At 36.8% G+C, this 22,827-nt stretch overlaps 3 protein-coding genes and 1 long non-coding RNA gene across 7 annotated transcripts; all 4 read right to left on the bottom strand.

Annotated features, from left to right (window-relative positions):
• Positions 1-141: 141 nt before the first annotated feature.
• On the bottom strand, positions 142-3,068 carry LOC126619526 (polygalacturonase At1g48100-like). 2 transcript variants are annotated; one of them, XM_050287918.1, is made up of 6 exons: positions 2,410-3,067; positions 2,106-2,273; positions 1,425-1,469; positions 1,108-1,315; positions 928-1,009; positions 142-851 (listed from the first exon to the last, which is right to left on the bottom strand). In XM_050287918.1, the coding sequence occupies exons 1-6, from the start codon at positions 2,830-2,832 to the stop codon at positions 350-352; spliced, it is 1,428 nt and encodes a 475-aa protein (XP_050143875.1). In that variant the 5' UTR covers positions 2,833-3,067; the 3' UTR covers positions 142-349. The 2 variants fall into 2 exon arrangements, with proteins under 2 accessions (XP_050143875.1, XP_050143876.1); XM_050287919.1 differs by lacking the exon at positions 1,425-1,469 and having other exon boundaries at positions 2,410-3,068.
• Positions 3,069-5,527: 2,459 nt separating this feature from the next.
• LOC126618281 (polygalacturonase At1g48100-like) lies at positions 5,528-8,041 on the bottom strand. The gene is made up of 6 exons (XM_050286329.1): positions 7,589-8,041; positions 7,335-7,502; positions 7,082-7,111; positions 6,738-6,945; positions 6,481-6,562; positions 5,528-6,339 (listed from the first exon to the last, which is right to left on the bottom strand). Exons 1-6 carry the CDS (start codon positions 8,039-8,041, stop codon positions 5,835-5,837), a joined length of 1,446 nt encoding a protein of 481 aa, XP_050142286.1. The 3' UTR covers positions 5,528-5,834.
• A 2,210-nt stretch (positions 8,042-10,251) lies between these two features.
• Positions 10,252-11,736, bottom strand: LOC126619587 (uncharacterized). Of its 2 annotated transcripts, none has more exons than XR_007622107.1 (5): positions 11,601-11,736; positions 11,418-11,480; positions 10,929-11,078; positions 10,670-10,801; positions 10,252-10,430 (listed from the first exon to the last, which is right to left on the bottom strand). It is a non-coding gene; the product is annotated as an uncharacterized LOC126619587 (long non-coding RNA). The 2 variants fall into 2 exon arrangements; XR_007622106.1 differs by having other exon boundaries at positions 10,946-11,078.
• A 3,816-nt stretch (positions 11,737-15,552) lies between these two features.
• On the bottom strand, positions 15,553-19,662 carry LOC126618506 (shaggy-related protein kinase alpha-like). Of its 2 annotated transcripts, none has more exons than XM_050286597.1 (13): positions 19,456-19,662; positions 18,613-18,774; positions 18,388-18,486; positions 18,207-18,266; positions 17,822-18,094; positions 17,439-17,513; positions 17,179-17,235; positions 16,932-17,072; positions 16,802-16,852; positions 16,556-16,651; positions 16,395-16,478; positions 16,102-16,204; positions 15,553-16,011 (listed from the first exon to the last, which is right to left on the bottom strand). In XM_050286597.1, the coding sequence occupies exons 2-13, from the start codon at positions 18,724-18,726 to the stop codon at positions 15,926-15,928; spliced, it is 1,239 nt and encodes a 412-aa protein (XP_050142554.1). In that variant the 5' UTR covers positions 18,727-18,774; positions 19,456-19,662; the 3' UTR covers positions 15,553-15,925. The 2 variants fall into 2 exon arrangements, with proteins under 2 accessions (XP_050142554.1, XP_050142555.1); XM_050286598.1 differs by having other exon boundaries at positions 18,613-18,771.
• Positions 19,663-22,827: the final 3,165 nt, after the last annotated feature.

The following is a 22,827-nucleotide window of genomic DNA, read 5'->3' as shown; positions in this document are numbered from 1 at the left end:
AGTTAAGATCATTAACAATTGTGTCTGATGTGTTATGTTCAACGGTGTTTTATCGTAAGGAAATATGTAGGCTATATCTTGGAGATGCTCTTGGATTTGGGCTAAACAATGAATTAATTTAAATCAAATAGAACAAACCCATTATAGCAAGCTGGATTTAAGTACAAACCCAAAAAAAATATAATTCAAGGGAAAAATCCCTTAAACATTCCACACCATATGCTACAATATAAGAGAGATTTATACTCTCAATCACTTGTAATTTTGTTTACAATATAGCTATGACTTATATATATATATATATATATGTATCTAAGTTTACTTGGCATTACAATTTGATCCACATTAGTTAACACCTTTCATTATCATTCTGTGGCAACCTTTGCGGTGTACCCCCCAACAAGCAGAGAACTGGTGGAATTGTAAGGCTCTGCACTGTTCCATAAGCACTCCAGCAAATAGGTTTCGCCACGTATACTCCTTGAGCAGGATACAGTTCCACTTCAGAGAGAGTGAGATTTGTGCACGGCATGGAGTCACTGCAAGCAAAATTCATTGGCGGGCTTCTGACGTCGTATGTACCTTTTATGTTTGTGTACAAAATATCAGATATCTGAACTGCAGAGGTTTGGTTAGGGCAGTTCTTGGTGAGGCAATAGTACTGATCTAATAAAATCGGGTTTCGAACGGTGTCCATGTGAATGTTGTGGAATGTTATCCTTGACACTGACCCTGATCCGCCTTGCCAAGTTTTGATCCGAACCCCATTGTCAGAGTGCTTGATGATCGAGTCCCTCACGGTAATATTTGAAACACATGCTCGAGAATGGAGATTCCCTAGACTTCCAATGCTGTAGGAAGAAAGATAATTAGGTAGAATTAAACTTTAGAAACCATCCTATTCGAGCTTTCGAGAATTGGATGTACCTTATTCCATGACTTGGGCCGCAAGTAATGTTCCTAATGTCTACATTGTAACAACCAGCTCCTATTGAGACGCAGTCATCACCTACATGAAGAATTAAAACCCAAGATCAGGCTGAGTTTTTGAGAGATTGGAGAGCGGAGAAAGACATGTTGAATTGGAAGCTGCTTTTGTGTAATTACCATTGGAGATTAGTGAATTGTACAGTTTCACATTGTTTGTGTTCTCTATGTGAATTCCATCTGTGTTGGGACTCAAAGCAGGTGCTTTTATGGTAAGTGATTCTATGTGGACGTTTTGACAGTTATCGAACCGAAAATGAAACTGGGGGCTGTTCTTAACTTTGAGTCCTTGCACTCGCAAATTGGAGCTCATGAAAAATCTTATGGCCTGCGACAGAAAATTAATCTGTAAGCAGAACATTTCAAGCAACATTGAATAAAGCTCACTTCAGAAATAGCAATAGTTCAAAAGAATTTTGACTGCCCGTGTGACTTACAACTGGGCTATCACAAGGGCCAGGCTGCGTTGTTCCATTAATTCCCTGGTCCATTACATATAATAGACAGAGTAAGAAAGTTGTATAAAAGTACTTTCAATTAAATTTTTTAAGAGAAATATCAAATTTAGGGATTTGGCTATAATTCTATAAAAATTTAGAGTAGAAATATTACTTGTATTACAAAAAAAAAAAAATTGGGAGAATTTAACAATTCCCCATTAACTTATGACATTTTTTTCAGTTTTTCCTATCAACTTTGAGTTAAATTATGAGCCCTTAATATTAATTTGCTCCCCAATATCAAATTTATTACATTTTTTTTCCCTCTCTTGAATGGACAAAAATATCCTTTTAATTTGAAGGGAAATTGACAGATTTGGTGGTACTACAGGGAAATTGGCATGTTGTCAAATATAAGGAAATGAGTTTTTCCCCAAATGTCAACTTTATCACATATATATTATTTTTCCTTTTGGATGTACGAAAGCAACCCTTGATTTGTTGTTAAAAAATTGAAGAATTTGGTGATAGGGGTTAATTAGTTGACAAGTTTTGAAAGTCTATAGGATTCAAAACCAAATTGGAAGTTCAGGGACAAATTGGACTAAGGTACTAAATTCATGAGGCTATTGTTAAATTTTCCCAAACTGGTGATTGTAAAGAGGAAAAAGTGCTTACTTTGTGGGGTTTACAAGGAAGATCCCACCATTTCTCTCCTCTCCCATCTATTACACCACCCCCTTGCATTGACATTCCATTGACTCTGTAGAAAACCAGCCACTGTCTCTTGCTGTTCTTTTTTGGCCATGAATCAGGTCCATCCGGTGGCACTAATGTTCCATCAATCTTCACGAGAACAAAAAAAGATAAAAATTCTCATCAGATTTTGGTTAAGGTAGAATTAAAGTAAAAATGGTCATCCAAAATTTCTCTATGAGATAAAATGGAATAATTTTGAACTTTAGCAGGAGAGCCACATTACCTGAAATTTGAGGCCAGAACTACATGGCCCTGTGAAGATTGTGGACTGTATCATAAAGGAATGACCTTTAGGAACAAGAACTTCTGAATCTTCAGTTTGACAAGCACTATCCCAAGCCATTTTGAATGCTTGTGTGTCATCAGCAACACCATCTCCAACGGCACCAAAAGATCTCACATTGAAAACAGTATTACCATGAACAGAAATAGCATTGTAACTTGGGCTAGCAGCTTGAGGTGAAGGAGAAGGTGGCAATGAAATCTGAGATATCGGGTTCAAATCCTTATCATATCTAGTGTTAGGACTTTGAAGTCTGCCGTGTGTGGGAGGAAAGAAGAAACAAAAAGAGAAAAAGCAAATTAGGATCACACGAACCCTAGCAAATATCATGCTAAACATATGGAGCCCTTCACTTAGATGCATGTGGAGCAAATGGAATGAAAGAATTTTAAGCTACTTATAGAACAGAAGTGCTTCTATTGTACCTAGTGTTAGTAGGCCTTAACTTTCAGTAGCTGTAGCCAAGTTCATACTTTTGAAATTCAAAGAATGCAACTGGGATTTTTCACACATAATTTGTCATTTCATCGGCTAGGCATTGTAGGGGTTTAAACAGGGTTATAGAAGGAAGGTACCCACGATCTTAGGAAGTTGAAAGAGTTAAACCGCTGTGTATGTGACCACTTCGAGCACCAGAACAACTTGCAAGAGATAACACTATAAGACTACTGCTGTGGGAGAGGAAGACTTGCCTACAGCTAAGATGCTGGTATCCAAATCAATCACGCATTGTTTGGTGAGAAAGTTTAACACATAACAATGTGTGATTGGTTTGGAATTAATACTTCTACATTGACATCACGAGCAATATGAGCTATTATTTTTGTTTTTCAATTTTATCGAGCACGTGTGGTTCAGTGACTGACTTGTCTTAGGAGTTGTTAAGGTGGGCTAATAGTTGTAATTCATACAAATTAGCATCATAAATTTCATTAATCCCAATTTTGCACTGACTACAGCTTACAGTGTAAGGATGACTCCGACCTTGATCCCAGTGCAGGTAAGTTTCTCTCCAATCTTGAGATGAGGGGTAATTTACAAGAGTGATGATAAGTTTGGAGTGCAAGTAGGTCACTTTCATACTAGGAATTAGTGGGAGGCTACTTTTGAAGGTTGGTCCATGCCCTAGCTAACACACTGCCATAATGTTGTGAGACCGACCAGTTCCATTTAGAGCTAGCTTCTGCTTTTTGGGCAAGAATGTGGAGGAGTCTGCATGCGAGGAGCTATAGCCGGCCAATGACAAAAAAAGCTGGGTGGGTTAAAATTTGAAGAGATTTTGAATGATTACATGCACCCATTTCACACAATAAAAGTTATTGCTTTAGGATATTTAAAGGATCCCATTGTGGTATTTCCATGATTATATTCACACATTTCATCAGATTCCAACGGCAGTTTGTTGCTGTTGGACGAGAAATTTATGGCATGATGCAAAGAGTGGCCAATTGGCCATTTTCGGAAGGTCTTGTTATATTCCTTATAAATTTATAGGGTTTTGCAGTCTTGAACTAGACAGGAACAATTAAATATTTTTCTTTAAGGTTTTATTATGGAGTAGCAGAAAGCAAATTATTTCATGCTTTGAAGTAACTCAACCTGCTCACCAATAGTAGTTTCTGGCTTCTGGCTGGTGAGGTTTCTTTTGTGGACACTTCTTTACGTCCACGTTCTCTCTTGTCGGCCTGAAACAGGAATTACTGACGATCCCAAAAGTACAGCAAAAATTGTTGGATTTATCCGATATAAATCAACCTTTAAGCGGTCTACTGCATGTAATAGGAATGTAATATTGGAGAATGATGTTGATTGTGATTTGATCTCTTAAAGATATCAATCCTATATAGAGTGTCTTATATTGGAAATCGGATTAATGGAATTCTTAATCGAGTTGTTGTATCCGGTTAGGTGTTTATAGAAGATCTTGGTGTTGCCGTGCGCTACTTGTATTGTGTTCGACTTTCATGGCTGTTGTTGGAATCAGGTCAGTCACTCATTGTTTGTGTTTTAATTGTATAACCTTATAAGGCTAACAAAAATTTCATGAAAATAGGTTTCATGATGATTTTGTAGACTCTGTAAAAGAATTAAAAATCGAGAGTTATAACTAACAGTTTTTAGTCAATTCTGCATTAAATAATCATCATAAAACCTATTTTTGAGAATTATAAAAGCTTCATAAAATTCATGTAGGACATTCCTGAGATTTTTTTGCCGGTATAACTCTGTGCTAGTTCCATTCTAGGCCTTACTAATTTTTTATAATGATTTTACTATTTCAAGCTAAAAGTTTCAACAAAAAACTTACTTATATTACTCAATAAATGATAAAACTACTGCTTCTAAATGGCTTATTTATTACATTTTACACCCAGTGCAATCAAAAGGTTTTACAAATACTTAACAATCACATTATTCTGAAAAAAAAATCCGTTACTTCCAAATTTAAGTTGGTCATTAATTGATACAACCTATTTTCATGGAATTATCGATGCACTACAAGCTCATGCAGAATATTTGAAGTTGCTCAGGTCGACTAAACTCCATTCTGGATAGGTACTCGCCAGCTAGTGTTATTTCTATTGATTTGTCTTTTTTCCAACTTAAAAATTCTATAAGCCTCTCAATAAATGGTAAGAGCGTTTTAAATCTACTGACTAATAAAATTTTATACTAGGACACAAAATATACTTCGGATTGAAAACTCATTATTATATTAACGTACATATTAGATATGGGTTATGGTAATTGGTCAGTGCATGATGTTTGCTCTTTTATATCTGAGCTCGAATCACCTCTAAAGTAGTATAGAAATTCAAAGATGTCACATAGTAATAATAAGGGATGTGCTATTGACACCTCTTTTTACTTCTTACACACTCTTGTTAATTTCTGTTCTTTAATCTTCTTTAATTTAGTCGATTCGACGGCCACAAATTAAAGAGGGTGTATATGAAGTAAAAATAAGTGTGTGGATAGCACACCCCTAATAATAATATCTAGTAATACATTAGTTGGTGATAAAGATCTGTTTGTTTGTTTAGAAAAAGTAGGAAAGCAAAGGAGAATCAATTGATTTATGCGCTTATATATCAATGTTATTCAAACTATTGTTAAGTTCAATTGCTAAGATAAATGATTATGAACCACCACATCCTTATCTTTGCTATTGTTCCTGAAAAAAGGCTGAGAGAGATGGGTAATGGTACACAAACCACTTTTACTGAATATTGTAGACCGACAGCGTCACTAAGAAAGGTAGGATATTTCACTTCTACACTTTTTTGTAGAGACGTGTCTACATGATTTTATTGCAGACTTACATTACAGATTCTAATCCGAAATCCCTCACATAATCACATTTACTAAAAACATGACCTATCCACCTCATTTTCCAGCCCTTTGGGGTAACCTGTCATCAAACATGGAACCCGTGGAGTGGAAAATGCATCCTTAGTACCAAAAGCTTGCGAGCAAAATGGATCCAAGTGAGTCCCTCCTTGAGCAGGAAGCAAGTGTATTCCCGACAGGGTCAGATTTTTGCATGGCAGTGAATCGCTGCAAGCAAGATGTATCGGAGGCTTTCTACTGTCATACGTGCCCATTATGTTTGAGAACTGAACACTGTCAATCAATACTGCAGAAGTTTGGTTGGAGCATTGTTTCTTGAGGCAGTAAAACTGGTTTATGATAATGGGGTTTAAAACTGTGTCCATGTGAATGTCCTTGAAGGTTACTTTAGATACCATGCCGGAGCCGCCTTGCCATGTTTTGATCCGAACACCGTTGTCGGAATTCTTGATGATTGAGTCACTCACTGTGATGTTTGTAACACAGGCTTGTGAGTTTCCTTCGCCAAGACTACCTATGCTGCAAAGATAAACAGAATATTTAGTTATGTCAAGATATATAATTTGGGAAATATCCTCTCATCAGACTTTTGTTGTTAAGTTGTGAATTTAAACATACACATTCTGATATCAATCATCCTAAGATTCAATGGTCTAATACCTTATTCCGTGACTTGGACCACACGTCATGTAGCTTATATCCACGTTATAGCAGCCCGTTCCAATCGAGACGCAATCATCGCCTGCATATGAAAATGAGGTAGAGAAGAATGAGCCTTCAAATAATTAAAATTCTGCTTCGTTAGGATAGAAATGTAGGAGTTATACACACGCACGAGAAAGCACAATCAACTAGATTATAGTTTAGTTGTATTTTTCATTTCAAGGTTAAAAAATGTGCGAGTTGTAAATAATTACCCGTGGAAATGGTTGAATGGTGTATTTCGGCATTGGTTGTGTCCTCTATGTGGATTCCATCTGTGTTGGGACTGTCTTCAGGTGAAATTATGCTAATGCTTTCGACACTGACATGTTCACAACTATCAAAACGAATATGAATCTTGGGGCTGTTCTCAAGCCTAAGTCCTCGAACAAACAAATCTGACCCTTTTGAGAACCTTATGATCTGCATGCATTATAAGATTCAAATACACAATTATTAGCAATGGTTGCTTGAGTATTTGATTTTTACTTTAATAACATAAAGATGGCTATTTTCAACTGTTAAATCGTGATAATAAATTTCTGTGGTGAGCACTTACAGATGGGCTATCACAAGAACCCTTTCCTCCCTGTTCCAACATTGACACAAAATTAATATCATCAGCAGGCATGTAGTTCTAAGATTAAATATATAATTATCAGAAGAAAAAAAAAATTAAATGAGAAACTTTTTAAAAAGCCAATTCTAAACTACCTGTTTGTTTGTACAAGAAGAGAGTTCAAATTCAAGTGTTACACATTGACCTAACCAACCGGCCAAAAACACTTAATTAATTATTGATATCATCATACCTTGTGAGGCTTGCAGGGGAGGTCCCACCATTTCTCTCCTCTCCCATTTAAAAGACCATTCCCTTGCATTAGCATTCTATGGACTTCTTTGAAGAGCAGCCAGTCTTGCCTCTTGGTGTTTGGGGGCCATTGATCGGGTCCATCCGGAGGCATAAGGGTTCCCTCAATCTGATCTCATCCATTAATTACCATATAAACATACAAACAATTACAACTAAACAACTTGTAACATGATAATTAATTACTAAAATTACCTGAAACACAAGCCTAGATTTGCAAGGCCCCTCAAAAACGATAGGTTGAATCAAGAAGGATAAATTGTTAGGAACAAGAAACATGACAGCAGTGCTAATTTCAGCTTGGCAAACAGCATTCCAAGTGTCCTTGAATGCTTCAGTGTCATCTTTGACACCACTCCCCTGAGCACCGAAGTCCAACACATTAAAAACCCGCAACTTGTAAGGATTCTCAAGGTAATCTGGAGGTGGAGATTCTGGTATTTGAACCGATGGACTCTTAGGGTAGACGGATGGGGAGGAATATGGCGGCCATATTTTCGGTACATGGTCTGATGGCCATGGCCAATTTAATATCCGAGATGTTATGTGCAAATCTTTGTGTTTTATATGTTGTTTTTGAAAGAAAACAATGACAAACACTAAAAGCAGAACAAAAAGCAGCTTGAAGAAACGAAAGAGCTTCATCATGCTTTGAGCTTAAAAATTAGGGTTTAGTGAGGTGTGCCCTATTCAAATTTCTTTGTGCGTGACAAATTATAGAACAAATTGTTAGATCTGTTTACTATGTAGAAGCCAAGTTTGTTGCCTTTGGCATTGAATAAAACTAGAACAGAAAAGGATTCATATTCGGCTAAAAGACTTACCAATTTCTAAGATGCAAAAAGAGTTAACTGAAATTCAAACAGCAGCAAAATAAAGAAGACAAAAAAAAAAAAACAAAACCCTAAACAAAAGTCTGGAGAATTTCTGTAGATGCTGGCTCAAATCAGAATCAATTGCGACCCTTTTGTGAAGTTAAGACACTGTGAGTCTGACCACTACTCTTGACACTACTTAGACGGTTAAACTAAAGACCTTCACTTGAAATATATATCCCCTCTTTTCCTACTTGCACGGTACGTGTTACGTGAGTCTTGAGAGTTTTTCTCCTACTTTTACACTGAATTTTTATTATTATTCAATTTCTAACAGCTCTTCTTTATTTTATTTTATTTCTTTTATTAATGGTATTAAGAGGTATTTGACCCTATTCATTAATTTGCATAAGAGTAATGTTACACTTATCACATTTTTTATATTACATTTAGGGAATTGTTATTAGCACTCCAAAAATTTCATTCTACACTCCTCACAAGTATATTTTTCTTTATAATAATAGAAAGTTTGGAGTGCCAAATGAGATGTTTGAAGTACTAATAACAATTCCCTACATTTATAGAACATTTCTAATGGAGATAGCACCCATCAAAGCATCAACACATGTGTATGAGTCTCATATTTATTAAAAAAATAATGCAAATATAATATGAAAATATGGTAAAAGTAATATTTTTGTTTGCATAGTAACTTTTCCTATCAATGGTACCCTTCTGCATATTAAATTGTAATTTTTTCTTTGAATGGCACCCTTTTGCATATTAAATTGTCATTTTTGTTTGTATTTTTTTTCCTACAACTTGTTTGTTTGTGTGTTTATGTTAATTTTTCAGTTATGCAGTCCCATAATTCATGGCCTACATTTCTTTCATTTACTGCCTTAGAGCATTTTCAACGAAGAGATGTAAATTTGAGATACAAAAATTATATTTACATTTTAATTATTTTACACTTTCAAAAGATGCTAAGATTTCCAATCCAATAAGAGAGATACAAATTTAAGATTCTATTTAATATTCTGACTTTGATTTACAAAACCCACCACCAATTGATGTAAAAAAAAAAAGAGAACTTTAACGAAAAACACTCGGTACTGTTCACTTTAGCGAAAACCCACATTTTACACTAAAAAGTCAATTCTGGTACTATTCACTTTACCCTTTATTTTGTCCTTATCATTAAAACTCAAAGTTTTCAAGCTTTTTTCATTAGTTTTCCTAAAAAAATAAGTATATTTTAGGTTTTTGTTTACAATTTCTGACTAAGATGTATATTTTACATCTCTCTATTCGAAGGTTTAGGCCAACACAAATAGCAAAATACACATTCCAAGGCATTTTGCATCTTCCATTAAAGATGCAAGTGGTCTCAAAAAAGTGTGTATATCTTCCTTTTGTTAAAAAAATAAATAAATAAATAACCCCTCAATTTTAGCCAACTTAATTATTTAATCAAGGTCTATTCTATTGGGATTTTAAGAGAAGAACACAAGTCTTTTAAACTCTCTTTAACTATTTCAAACAAAAACTCTTCTTTTAATAGAGTAACAACAACTCTCTTTAATTAGTTGAAGAAAACCATTAAGACATAAACCATTGGCAACCAAATTGTAGGTTAAATTTTCGTTATTTATTCTTTGCATTGGCAATTTATCTCGCATTGTTTGGAAATGAATGTTGTGTTAAGGAGTGTAACCACTGCCTTAACTTTCTTCATAACAAAAGGATTATTACCAACAAAAAATAAAAAGAGTTCTCCATACAAAACGGGTCAAAGTTCAAAATGGGCATTACTATGATCTTTGTTATCACTTGTTGTCAAGATACAAGAGGAAATGAGTATGCGATCAACTACTCTCCTTAATCAATATAATTTCTTGTTTTCAAGTTTGTATCCTGGATTGCAACACGGGCCACAATTTTTTTGGGCTGGTGTTAGTAAGCACAAGAGAAGTTGGGAACCAAATCAATTTTGATACCCATGTGTTAGTTTTCGAACAGATCAAGCAAACACTCAGACACGAATCAAACGAAACAAGCATTTCTTGAAAAAGGAACTTTATAGTACAAGATACAACACATTCCCTTTGGGAATGATATGAACAACATGTTCCAGTCAGTACTATAAAACACAAGGTACAATCCTACAAGCCTTAATGAAACTTAACTAGAAGTATGTCAACTAGTTCAAACCAAGTTTACTAGGATCTAGGAAGTTATAAAAGGTCGTACCCAGTGCACAAGGCTCCCGCTTTACGCAGGGTCTGGGAGAGGTGAATGTCGGCTAGCCTTACCCCCATTTATGGAGAGGCTGCTCCCAAGTCTCGAACCCGAGACCTACCGCTCATGGGCGAAGGCACTTGCCATCACACCAAGTGCGACCTCTAGGATCTAGGAAGTTATAAAAGGTCGTACCCAGTGCACAAGGCTCCCACTTTACGCAGGATCTAGGAAGTTATCCGTACAAAAAAAGATGAACTTATCCCCAGCCTACAAAAGGAAGCCGCGGATGTCCACCCTCTGGAGGAGGCATTAGGGATGGAGGTAGATTGCTCCATGACGTTCACCACATCTGTGAAGCATAATGAGGAAAAGTAAGCACTAGAACTAAAGCATTAACTTCAGGAGTCGGACTAGCTCACATCTGAAGTCGAGTTTGTGAAAAACAAAAACGAAGACACCAACGGTCAACTAGCAACATACAATTTGAAGTTACCTGGCAAAGAGCTGCCTCCAACCGACTGATTCTCTTGAAAAGTCGAAGATTGATTAGTATCGATCAAAACTGTATCCTGCTGATTGTTATTGGGATGAAGGTACTTACAAGAATCACCATATGAGCAGGATCCCTAAAAATCCATGCCAAGGAAAACATATAAATCCGCAGAAACAAATCAATTTTTTTTTGACAATGCGATGTTCTAAACTAGTCTAATATGTGAGAGGGTGATTTGAACTTAAGTCCAATGGGGCGGGCACACTGTCATGCCAACTGGCCTAACCAACACATGCATTTCTAAACAAACATAAACAAACTCTGCCTCCAACCCATTACTCTATACCAAGCAAACTTACTTGAGCTAATCAAAGAAAAATCAAAATCTGTCTCCAAATCATTATTCAATAAGCAATGAACAATTGGGTAATCAATGAAAACGCGATTAAATTGACAAAAAGAAATCAATTACTGTATTGACAAAGCGGCTGCAGACCCCTTTTGGTCAAGCTCTCTGGGTAAGCATGGTTGGGATCTGCAATCAGTGGCAACCGGAGTCAGAAATGAATAGTGGGGGTGTTTGGTAGCTGAGAAAACAAAGGAAAATGAAAGAAAATCCGAAAAATCAGAAGAGAATGGTTGAATTTTTATGTACCTTTGAAGGAGGCGTACCACTGAGCTCTGGCTCGAAGGTGTTGGCCTCTTGGAAGATGGCGTCTCCTCGTAGGTGGGGGGTGTCTTGGAATTCCTTCTCGCAGTAATCGCAAAAATACTTCCCAACGGCATTCCAAGTTTCCAACTCTCCCTAAATTCTAAAATATTTATAAGTTGTGGGACTTTTGGTGGCGGAATATCTTAAATTTTAAGTAGATGGGTCATGGGCCCACTCCAACAACACAGATATTGTCCCCACTTGGCCAGCTGCTCAATCCGTCAGGTGTGAGGTTTTAATACAAAATGCCTCGGTGTTAGTTAGAGTGGGGTCATTCTATATACTTGTTCTCAAGCCTTCTGGTCGATGTGGGTATTAAGGATAATGAAGGACCACCAGATTGTAATGCACATAAGGCACTAGATTAGTACTTAGCTTAGCTATTAAGCTAAGTTTGATATAGTCGGTTATGTATTGCTGACTCAGCATTGAATAGGATATTATTATTGATGTATATATCCTTGTGTAATAAGAAATCAGTAAATGTAATGAGAATCATTTTTCTTACAATCCAAATCAAGCTCTCTCTCTCTCTCTCATCAACTGCACAGATTCATAACTTCATCATGGTATCTTCGCCGGAGTCCACCGACGTCGATCCTTCGCTTCCCTCCTTTTCTTAATTTCTTGGATTTTTCTTATCTCCCAAACAGATCTTACCTACTTTCTTGCATTTTTCTGATCTCCCAAACAGATTTTTCTTTTCTTTCGTGCAATTTGTCTGCAACAGCTATGGCGCCTCATCCACCCTCTTCTGATTCCTCTCCTCCAGCTACCTCTTCTGGTCCTACTCCTCTTGGTGAGATCTCTACCAATGTGTCTCCATCGATTGCGACAATTACTGTTCAAAACATTGCTGGAATGGTTCCAACGAAACTCAATCGGCACAATTACATCACCTGGCGTAGCTTATTCCTTCCCGTTCTGAAGCGATTCAAGCTTTTAGGGCTTCTTACTGGAGATGATCCTTGTCCTCCTCCGTGTGTTCGTGATTCGTCTGGATCTCATATTCCTAACTCTGCGTACGAACTGTGGTGTGAACGTGATCAAATCTTGACGATCTGGATCAACTCCACTCTTGCTGAAGATCTTCTTCTTCTGACCATTGGAATGGAGGATTCTCGTTCTCTGTGGCAGTCTCTTGAACGTCGTTTCGCAGGCGCTTCGCGCACTCATGTTCATAGTCTTCGATCTAAAATCCAGAATATGCAAAAAGGTGATGCTTCCATGACTGAGTATCTCAACACTATTAAGGACATCTCTGATAAACTTGTTGCTGCCGATGAATCGATTTCTGATTCAGATCTTGTGGCTTATATTCTCACTGGTCTCCCGGATGAGTATGAATCTTTTGTTGACTCCATCGAGACAAGAACTGAGTCTGTTAATGGTGATGAACTCCATGGTCTTCTACTTAGTAAGGAGATTTCTCTTCAAAAACGCAAGACTCGAGTCTCTTCATCCTCAAGTTCTGCACATTTCCATGCTTATGCTGCTCAACAAGGATCATCTGGTTCCCCTTCTTTCAAAGGCAACTTCAGGGGCAAATATCAGAATCAGAATCGCAATCAATACCACAATCGTAATCGATTTCCTCAGAATCGCAACTTTGGTGCCAATCGCCAACATAATAACTCTGGAGGTATTCTTGGTCCTGCTCCCTCTCGTTCCTCATTCTCTGGCGCACATTCCGGTCACACTCCTGGACCATCCCAACCTGGACAATCCATTCCTTGTCAGCTTTGTAATCAATATGGTCACTCTGCTCTCTATTGTGGCTCTCTCTCCCAGTTTGCTTCTATCTCAAAGAAGATGTGTATATGATTCAACCTCCTGGTTTTGTGGATCAGTCTAATCCTCACCACGTTTGTAAACTCAAACGGTCTCTCTATGGACTTAAACAAGCTCCACGAGCTTGGTATAAAGCCTTCTACAGTGCAATTGTTTTTTTGGGTTTCTCCTCTTCTTCCTCGGATACTAGTCTCTTCATCAAGAAAGACTCTTCCATCACCTTCATCTTAGTGTATGTGGATGATATCATTATCACTGGAAGTTCTCCTGCCCTCTGTCAGTCCATTATTTCCCAGCTTTAATCCTTATTTCCAGTCAAAGACTTAGGTGATATTCATTATTTCCTCGGCATTGAAGTTCACCGATCTGCAAAAGGATTGATTCTTCATCAATCCAAATATGCCTTGGACTTACTTAAGAAGACGGATATGCTTGGGGTCAAACCATGCACCACTCCAGTTAGTTCCACGAAATTGGATCACTATGGTTCTCCTCTCACAGATCCTACTTCTTATCGCTCAACCATTGGTGCCCTTCAATATCTTACTTGGACACGACCGGATTTGGCTTTTGCAGTCAACCAGGTCTGTCAGTACATGCATACTCCCCGGACTATTCATTTGCAGGCTGTTAAACGGATTCTCAGGTACTTGAAGGGTACCCTTGACTCCGGGTTGTGGTTTACCAAGGGTCGGCAAATTCTTACAGCATGGACGGATGCTGATTGGGCAGGTTGCCCTGTGGACAGACGTTCTACTAGTGGATTCTCAGGTTCTTCCTTCTGCTTGAGGGGGTGTATTAAGGATAATGAAGGACCACCAGATTGTAATGCACATAAGGCACTAGATTAGTACTTAGCTTAGCTATTAAGCTAAGTTTGATATAGTCGGTTATGTATTGCTGACTCAGCATTGAATAGGATATTATTATTGATGTATATATCCTTGTGTAATAAGAAATCAGTAAATGTAATGAGAATCATTTTTCTTACAATCCAAATCAAGCTCTCTCTCTCTCTCTCATCAACTGCACAGATTCATAACTTCATCAGTGGGACAAAGGAATTCTAACAGAATAAATAAAAATTGAAGTTCCTCCTACTAGTTTTAACCCACAAATGGAAAATAAAACACTGCAATCATCCATGCAAGACGGAAGCTTTGTTCGTATTTATGAGTTTTAGGTGGTGAACCCTTAAAAAGAAGAATTCAATTAACTAGGTGGCATTTCGCAGTTGTGGATTAAGTCAGCAAATCAGAACAGTTTATCCGTCCTCTTATGCCGAAGTTTGTTGTAACTGCCCTCTTGTGCCAAAGTTCAATATATTTAGTTCAAACTAAAATATCAAATTGTCAAAAAGAAAACTTAAACTTGGTAATGATTTGCACGAGTGTTGAAAATAAACATGTAAACGGGTCAGGTTTATTGGATTTGGATCGGGTTCAACCCGACCCGTTAAGCTAACGGGTCACCCGAACCCAACCCGTTAAACTAACGGGTCACCCGTTATCACCCGTTAACAATTATTATTATTTTTTTTGCATAAAATTTATTTTTTGTTATTAAGACTTTACTAAAATTACTAAAATATCCTCAATTAACGGGTGCTAATGGGTGTTAACGGATCCAAACGGGTTGACCCAAAATGATCCGTTATTTAACGGGTTGTTAACGGATTCACCCGTTAACGACCCGACCCTATAAGCATCCATCCAAATACAAATATTAACCGATTGGATCGGATCGGGTTAACAGGTTGGGTCCAAAATGTCAGGCCTAGTTGAAAATGAGATCATTGTTGTCTTTTATTTCACGCGCAGGCCTGTCAAAATGACATGACATGAGACATTGGTAGTGATGGACATAAAAACAAGTTCACGAAAATCTCTTGCCGACACATTCATCAGTTTGATGAAATCAAGGTAACCAGTACAAATTGGAAGGCTTAGTTTCGAGGCATAAAAAATGCTTCGGTTTTCAAAATCTGAGATCCGTCACGCATGAAATAACCCGTCAATTAGAAATCAAACGTTTCCACTTCTACACTAATCTAAGGGGAAATTTGCTACTTCCTACTACAACGACAGGGAACTTAGCCCTTCAATAAAATCTCACAAGCAGACCTCGATTACGCGGAAACACGAAATCACAGAACATTGGTACATTGGTACATTGGTACATTGGTCTGTCTACTAGGAATACAGATACAGATACAGATACATATTTTGATAAAAGCTGGCGTTCGTCTTCTATGCGAAGCTACAATCTTCGGCGATACAGGGAAGAGGTACGGTACTCATAAATACCCTTTTGAGGTTCGGACATGACAAGATTGAACAGAACACATCTAATTTTACAAAACAAAGTCATACAATGAGGTAGATTAAATAAGACGGACACAAATAGCAGGCCAGGTAGAAGAGAACACATAGCTTCAATATGGGACCACGCATGGGGGGTTACTCACATTTCACAAACTAATCGGATGCCAAGAACGGAACTTGCTTTCGCGCGTGTTCTGGAACCAATTTCATCAAAGTTTCCGCAGGCACTCCCTTTAATTCTAATTGATAGCACACGCAACATCAAAAAGTTAGAAATTTGATAAAAGGCTGGGAGAAGGAAAACAAATTGTCTGAGAACAATATCATACCATGTGATTTAAAGTTGAATAAAGGCGGAAGGAAGCGTCCATTCGGCAGGCGGGTGTTTGGGTCGCGAAGATCATCAAAGAAGGAATGGACCAAGGCATCCAGCTGCATACGGACACACGATTGAAATTTTATTTATTTATTTTCCAGAACCATGATTGAAAATAGAGGGAATTTTACTGAATTTTCTTTTAATAGCACATATTTATCAGAGTTAATTTTTTTAATAAGAAAGGTAAATCCGCGAAAATTAACTATTTGGACATGAAAAAAAAATTAAAAACTTAGTACTCACAGCTGTGCACCGCAGGTTAGGAGAGTATTGCAGCAGTCTTGAAACCAGATCAACTGCTTCTGGAGGCATACGCTTGTGGAATATCTAAGAAAATAACAGATAATATATGCTATCTGGTGAATGAAATATAATATCATACATAATATCTTCCATTATACTACCTTGTGCCACGGGTGAGCTTTGATTTGAGGAAATTTGAACTCCGTATAGTTAGGGTTCATGCATTTGATTTCCTCCCGTGTTGGAGTGCCCAAAACCTACCAAGAGAAAAAGCAACACATATATCACTACCGTGATAAAAGACTAACATTCAAGATTCCATGAAAACACCAAGTAAAAAGAGTAATCCATATCCTTAGATTAAATAAGATTTAACTACTGCCAAAACGATAATAATGATGAATTACCTTGATAATCTCAACAAGCTGGTCAACTCCACTCTCACCAGGAAAGAGAGGCTGATACAAAAGAAAACTCTGGTGTATTAGAATGGTACTTAACATATATTTCATAAAATACAATAGTCAAAGCACGTACCTGTCCGAGCAATAGCTCAGCAAGAACACACCCAACAGACCAAACATCAATAGCTGAAGTATACTCGGTTGCTCCAAATATAAGTTCCGGTGCTCTATAATATCTAGAGCAGATATAAGATATATTTGGCTCTCCTTTTACCTGCACAACAATAACACAGTATAAGGATACATGCCAATCCAACAAAAGCAAACGCCACGATGAGTATCATTGAAAGAGAAAGGACACCAAAAACAACAAAACATACCAAAACTTTGGCACTTCCAAAGTCGCACAACTTTACTTGGTGGGTATGTGGGTTCACCTGCACAAAATAAGAACCAAATTTTATACCTTTTCTGTTTATTTACTCCATAAACACCACCACCCACAACAATTAGGTTAACAAGATAAGAACCAAATTTTATACCTTTTCTGTTTATTTACTCCCTAAACACCTCCACCCACAACAATAGGGTTAACAAGATTTTGATAGGCATATGGGTATACGTGAATCAAAGTACATACCAGAAGATTTTGAGGCTTAATGTCCCGATGACACACTCCAATGCAGCGGTGAATGTAGGATAACGCCCTAAAGATCTGCCAAATATGGATGAAATGAGGCAAATATCAGCAACTCAGAACATAAACCCTCCAGGGCAAAGGAACAACATTATGCCTTAATGCGCAATTCTGAGATTCAATTTAGCCTAAGCCTTGGGCTCATGGAGTAAGATTTTAGTCCAACAGCTCAATTCTTAAATATGGTATATAACATACTGCACAATTTATGTAAAATTGTCTACTTCCTAAGAAAGAAAGAAAGAAATGCTCCTTTTCCAATATTAAAACTATGCAAATGCAACTTAGAGAAAAGTAAAAAAGGTACACATTCGTTGACATCATACCTGGTACGTGTAGAGTTTAACATATATAAGAGGCATCCGTTGGTTCAACTTGTTGTAGTGTTTAATCACACGGTGAACCGTTTCAGGAACATACTCAAGCACCAAGTTAAGATAGAGTTCATCCTTTTCCGTCGTTGAAAAGAAGCAATGCTTCAAAGAGACAACATTTGGGTGGTCAAGAAGGCGCATGGTCTGTAGCTCACGATTCTTGTACCTCTTATCTTGCAAAACCTTCTTAATAGCCACAGTTTCACCAGTCTCTAAGCACTTTGCCTGGACAAATAAGAACTCAGAAGTCAGAATTCAAGAACTTGAAACTTGCTACCGATTTGAAGGGCCATACATTTTCCATAGTGAATTGTAAAGCAAACGACTAGAGTCTTACTTGGAACACAACTCCAAATGATCCGTGTCCAACAACACGCTCAGCCATGTAACTAATTGTCTATTATGACAAAATATACAACATTTTGTTAGAGGAAACTTGCAATGAAATAATAAAGGAAAACAACATATCAGTGGTCCACATCAACTAGAGACTAATGTCCAAAAGAGAAATATTATACCTGTTTTGGCTGGCCATTTCTACCACCAATAGTTGTCACGATTATATGGCCTGTCTCTGTTCCGTTACCATCAACGACTGCGACTGTGGATTCCATTTCCTACACCAGTGAAGCAGACCATAAGTACTCAATACCAAATATACAATAATTCTAAAAACGAAAAACAAAAATATAAAAGGAGAAAATACTCTGATAAGAAAGCACTTAAACCAATGGCTTACGTACTTTGTCATCCCTAATTTTCATGTCACTCATCTCCTCCGGCAACTTATCCACACCAACCGCATGACCACTGGGTTCTCTCCTACCTGAAGTAGGCGCCACACCCACTGAAGCCATTCCCTGTTCTCTTATTGTTTAGCCTTGGTAAAACCAACCATCAACCTACTGCAATCAATCAATCAAGCAACGATAATTAAAATTTTGACAATGAAAATGCGAAATTGACAATCTGAATAGCATTTTCTTCAGCCGTCATCCACAATCCACGCAAAGATCTATTTAAAGTTTTATGATTCATAAAGCAAAGGCAATTTGTAGCCAATCAACTGAGCTTAAGCTGAAAATCAAACTCAGTACCTACCAGCATATACAAATATATATATATGTAAAAAAATCAAAACTTGTAAACAAAAGCACACAAACTTTATGAATTGCACAACACAAAAAGAACAATAAATGAACCCCACAAATTAGTAAAGGCAACTCTTTGACCTTCTATATATAACCACATACAAATCAACATGAACACAGAGATCCAACAATTAAAACCCAAAAATCACACAAGAAAAATCAAACAACTACCTGAATATTTAATCATAACAATTATTCCTCCCTCACCAACCCCCCATCACCACCAAAAAAAACCAAAAAAATTGAACAAAATGAAAAATGGGCCAATCACAGATGCCAAAACTAGCCGATCTCAACACCCAAAACGAAAGAAAAAAACAAAACCCACCTCATATATCACAGAAAAAAAAAATTCAAAAAATTCAAAAAAAAAAGAAAAAAAGAAAAAAAATGGTAACTTTATATGAGAAGAGAGTCAGGGGAAGAAAATTGTACCGACGAAGCAGAAACCTGGCGAAGATCAAGGGATGATCATCTGGAAAACGAAGGGCGTGAGGTGGAATCAGAGGCGTAGATCCATGATCAGAGAGAGGTGGGGAGGGGGGAGAGAGAGAGAGAGGATCTAGGTCTTTTCCTCTTTTGGATTCGAGTGTTTGTGTGTTTTGTTTATTTTTGCTTTTTTTGTGTGGTGGTGATGCGCTGGGAACACACGACAGTCAAAGAAGACCCCCTTTATTTTAATTGGCTCCTAGTTTTTTCTTTCTTTCTGTTTTTTTAATTTGTTATTAATTTTACAAATTTTAATAAGGTTTATTTTAAAATTCCAACAGAAAACTAAGTTTATATTTTAAAAATAAATAAATAGTGAGAATTCCATGACAAATGAGAACACTCTGGCCTTTTCTTTTGACCATTCAAACTTGTTCTTTTATGTTCTTCCGAACAAACGATATTATCGGTACTAAGAAAGTGCAGGAGTAAGATAACCTCACAATAAGTTAATAATAATGTGGCTCAAATATAGTGATAATCAAGCTCAAGATATCTCATTTTTAAGTAAATAGGAATATCACTAGACTGTAATACTAAGTGGCTCCATTCAAACTTGCTTTTAATTGTGTTGTTTTTTTACCTCACTAGCTTGCTTTTAATTGGCTCCTACAGTTCTTATTTTGAGGACATGTGAAAGCTTAAGTACATATTAGTTACAAGATATATTAGTTTAAACACATATGCGCAAAGTTTTTTTTCATGACATAATTTAAATTCTTATCAATTTAAATTTCATCAATTGCAAATTCTATTGTTTGGAGATTAATATTAAGTTTAAATATTTTACATCTTTAAATCTAAACTAATATAATTTTATAGTTAATTTACATTTGGTTATCACGTATCCTCAAAATTGCAAAAGATATGGATTTTTGGCAATTTTTTGCATAACACTTCACATGGTTGAATATGCATTTATAAGAAAATAAGAAAAAAATTACCACTATATTGTAATATATATAATAATAATTATTAGTTCATATTAAGTCCAAATTTGTGCATTCGTGTAAGACATCATTGAAGCATGTTGGGTTATCAATTTTTTTTTTTTTTAACAAATTATATTATCTACACTCAGGATGAGAGTGTAGGCTCAACCTCACAATGGGCTAGCAATAATATAGTTCAAATTCGCTTTTGGCGAGAGTCAAACCTAAAACTTCTAACTTACAAGTAAAGAAAAACACAAACAATTAGACCATAGTACTAAATGATTGTTGGGTATTAAATTAAGCTTGAAAGAAATGTTTTACTTTAAAACTGATGCGCACATTGATTCAAAACGTTCATTTGATATTTTTTGACAATCATATACTCATTTCCTAAAATCCTTGAAACAAATATGACAATATATGATTTTTTTTTTTTTTTGAGTACATTGATATTTTTACACTAGAGAATGAGAGTTCGACTAAGTCATACAATAGGCAATCTAATTTGGCATCAAATTCATCATCCATGAGATTCGAACCTAAAACCTCTCACTTCCAAGTAAAGAGAAATATCACTAGACCATAGTACTGAATGACAATTTGATTTAGAACAACGTTATAATCCTTTGGTTTAGTAATTTTCCTTGCAACCTACGTAAAGTTTGATGTGAATGGTTTGAAGATTTGCGGACGATATTATATGTAAACGTTTTTCGTTTATAAGGAAAAAATTAATGTACATTTTTTCTAAAAAAGAACCAACCAGTGGCTTTGCCACGACACATTGTCAAAGTCGAGATAACTCACAAAGATATTTCAACCACTTCTTGGCCACCATCGTATAACTCATCAATGCTAGGAATCACCCAAGACATGTCATAAGAAATACATACATAAAATTCGTCCACAACTATTAAACCACTCCGTAATGGTTAAACATTAAGTATAATTGGAATATACCCTTTTGTTTCTTTAATGTGGACCTTGGCCGAAATACAACATAATAGGTCCAAATCCCAGATAATACTCCAAGGAGGCGTTTGTTGCACCGGACTATCTCGGACTGGACTAGCTGCAGGACTAACCTGGACTGGCTTAGACTAGACTAAGCTGGACTAACTTAGTGAAACGTTTGGTACAATGTCGGACTAAGAAGTAGGATAATAAAATTCTTTTTCTTTTTTATTTCTTTTTTTTTTTCATTTTCTGAAAGTCTCTATCTGTTTTTCTTTTTCTTTTCTTTTGTCTTATTATATTTATTTTCTAGAACTCTCTTCTGTTCTCCGTCTATTTTTCTTTTTCGTTTTTTTTCTTCTCTTTTCTTTTCATTTCTAGAACTCCATTCCCTTCCCCCTTCCGTTTCTTCACCTGTATTCCCCAAGTTAGTCACAGTGCACAGATTGATAATTACAAAATGGAAACATGCCTCACCTTCAATTCTCAATTCCTAATTTTTCCCCAAATTTCCAATTCCCAACAAAAACCCCAACGCTGCTCCTTCCAATTCCGTCGGCGGCAATGGTGAGTTTTCTCGTCCGACAACCTCTCTCTCTCTTTCCTTTGTTTTCTCATCTAAATCCATCCGGCCAAATCCTTCTCTCCCCCAATTCCATCGGCGGCCATGGCGAGTTTTCCCGTTTGGGTGGTTCTGGTTCTAAGATTTTTAGGGGTTCTGGGTCGTAATCGGATTCTGGGTAGTTCTGCACTCCTTTGCGATGCAAGCTTGTGGTGGTGGCTCGAGGGATTCTGGGAAGACAAGGGGCAGTGACTTTGTCCTAGCTAATACCAAGGTTTCAGTCGGGACTAGCTAGCGAAGCTTAGCGAAGTATGGAGTCGAGGCGAGTCCGACTTAACGTCATTTAAGTTAGTCCCTTGCTACGCCAAACACAGGACTACACGGACTGTTAGTCCAGTCCTGTCCAGTGAATGCTAACGATGTCAAACAAACGACCCCCAATTGTTTAATCAGATAAATAAAACGTTGGATATAATAAAAGAAAAACTAATTAAAAAACTTGTAAACTTTAAATTTTAACGATAAGGACAAATTAAAGAATAAAATGAATAGTACCAGAATTAACTTTTTAATGTAAAAATATAATTTTTTATTAAAGTGAACAATACCGAAAATTTTTTGTTAAAATTCCCTATAATAAATTCTAAGAGGGTGTTTATGTCTTTTTGAGGTGGGCGCCCTTGCTGTGAAGGAGGAGCGCCCAGAATAAATAAAGTCCAACATGCGAATATACCTTGCCGGTAAAAGAAAAGGCCAAACAAAACCCATCATCCTCCTCCGAATTGACTCTTAACAACTTCACACAGTCACACTTACCCACTCTCAAAACATCGACGTGTCCAAAACAAGGACACACTTTGATGCCTA

The sequence above is a fragment of the Malus sylvestris genome, chromosome 4 (genome assembly GCF_916048215.2).
Source record: "Malus sylvestris chromosome 4, drMalSylv7.2, whole genome shotgun sequence".
NCBI classification, from domain to species: Eukaryota; Viridiplantae; Streptophyta; class Magnoliopsida; order Rosales; family Rosaceae; genus Malus; species Malus sylvestris.
Note: the sequence above shows the minus strand (reverse complement) of the source record. Positions and strands in the feature narration are given on the sequence as shown.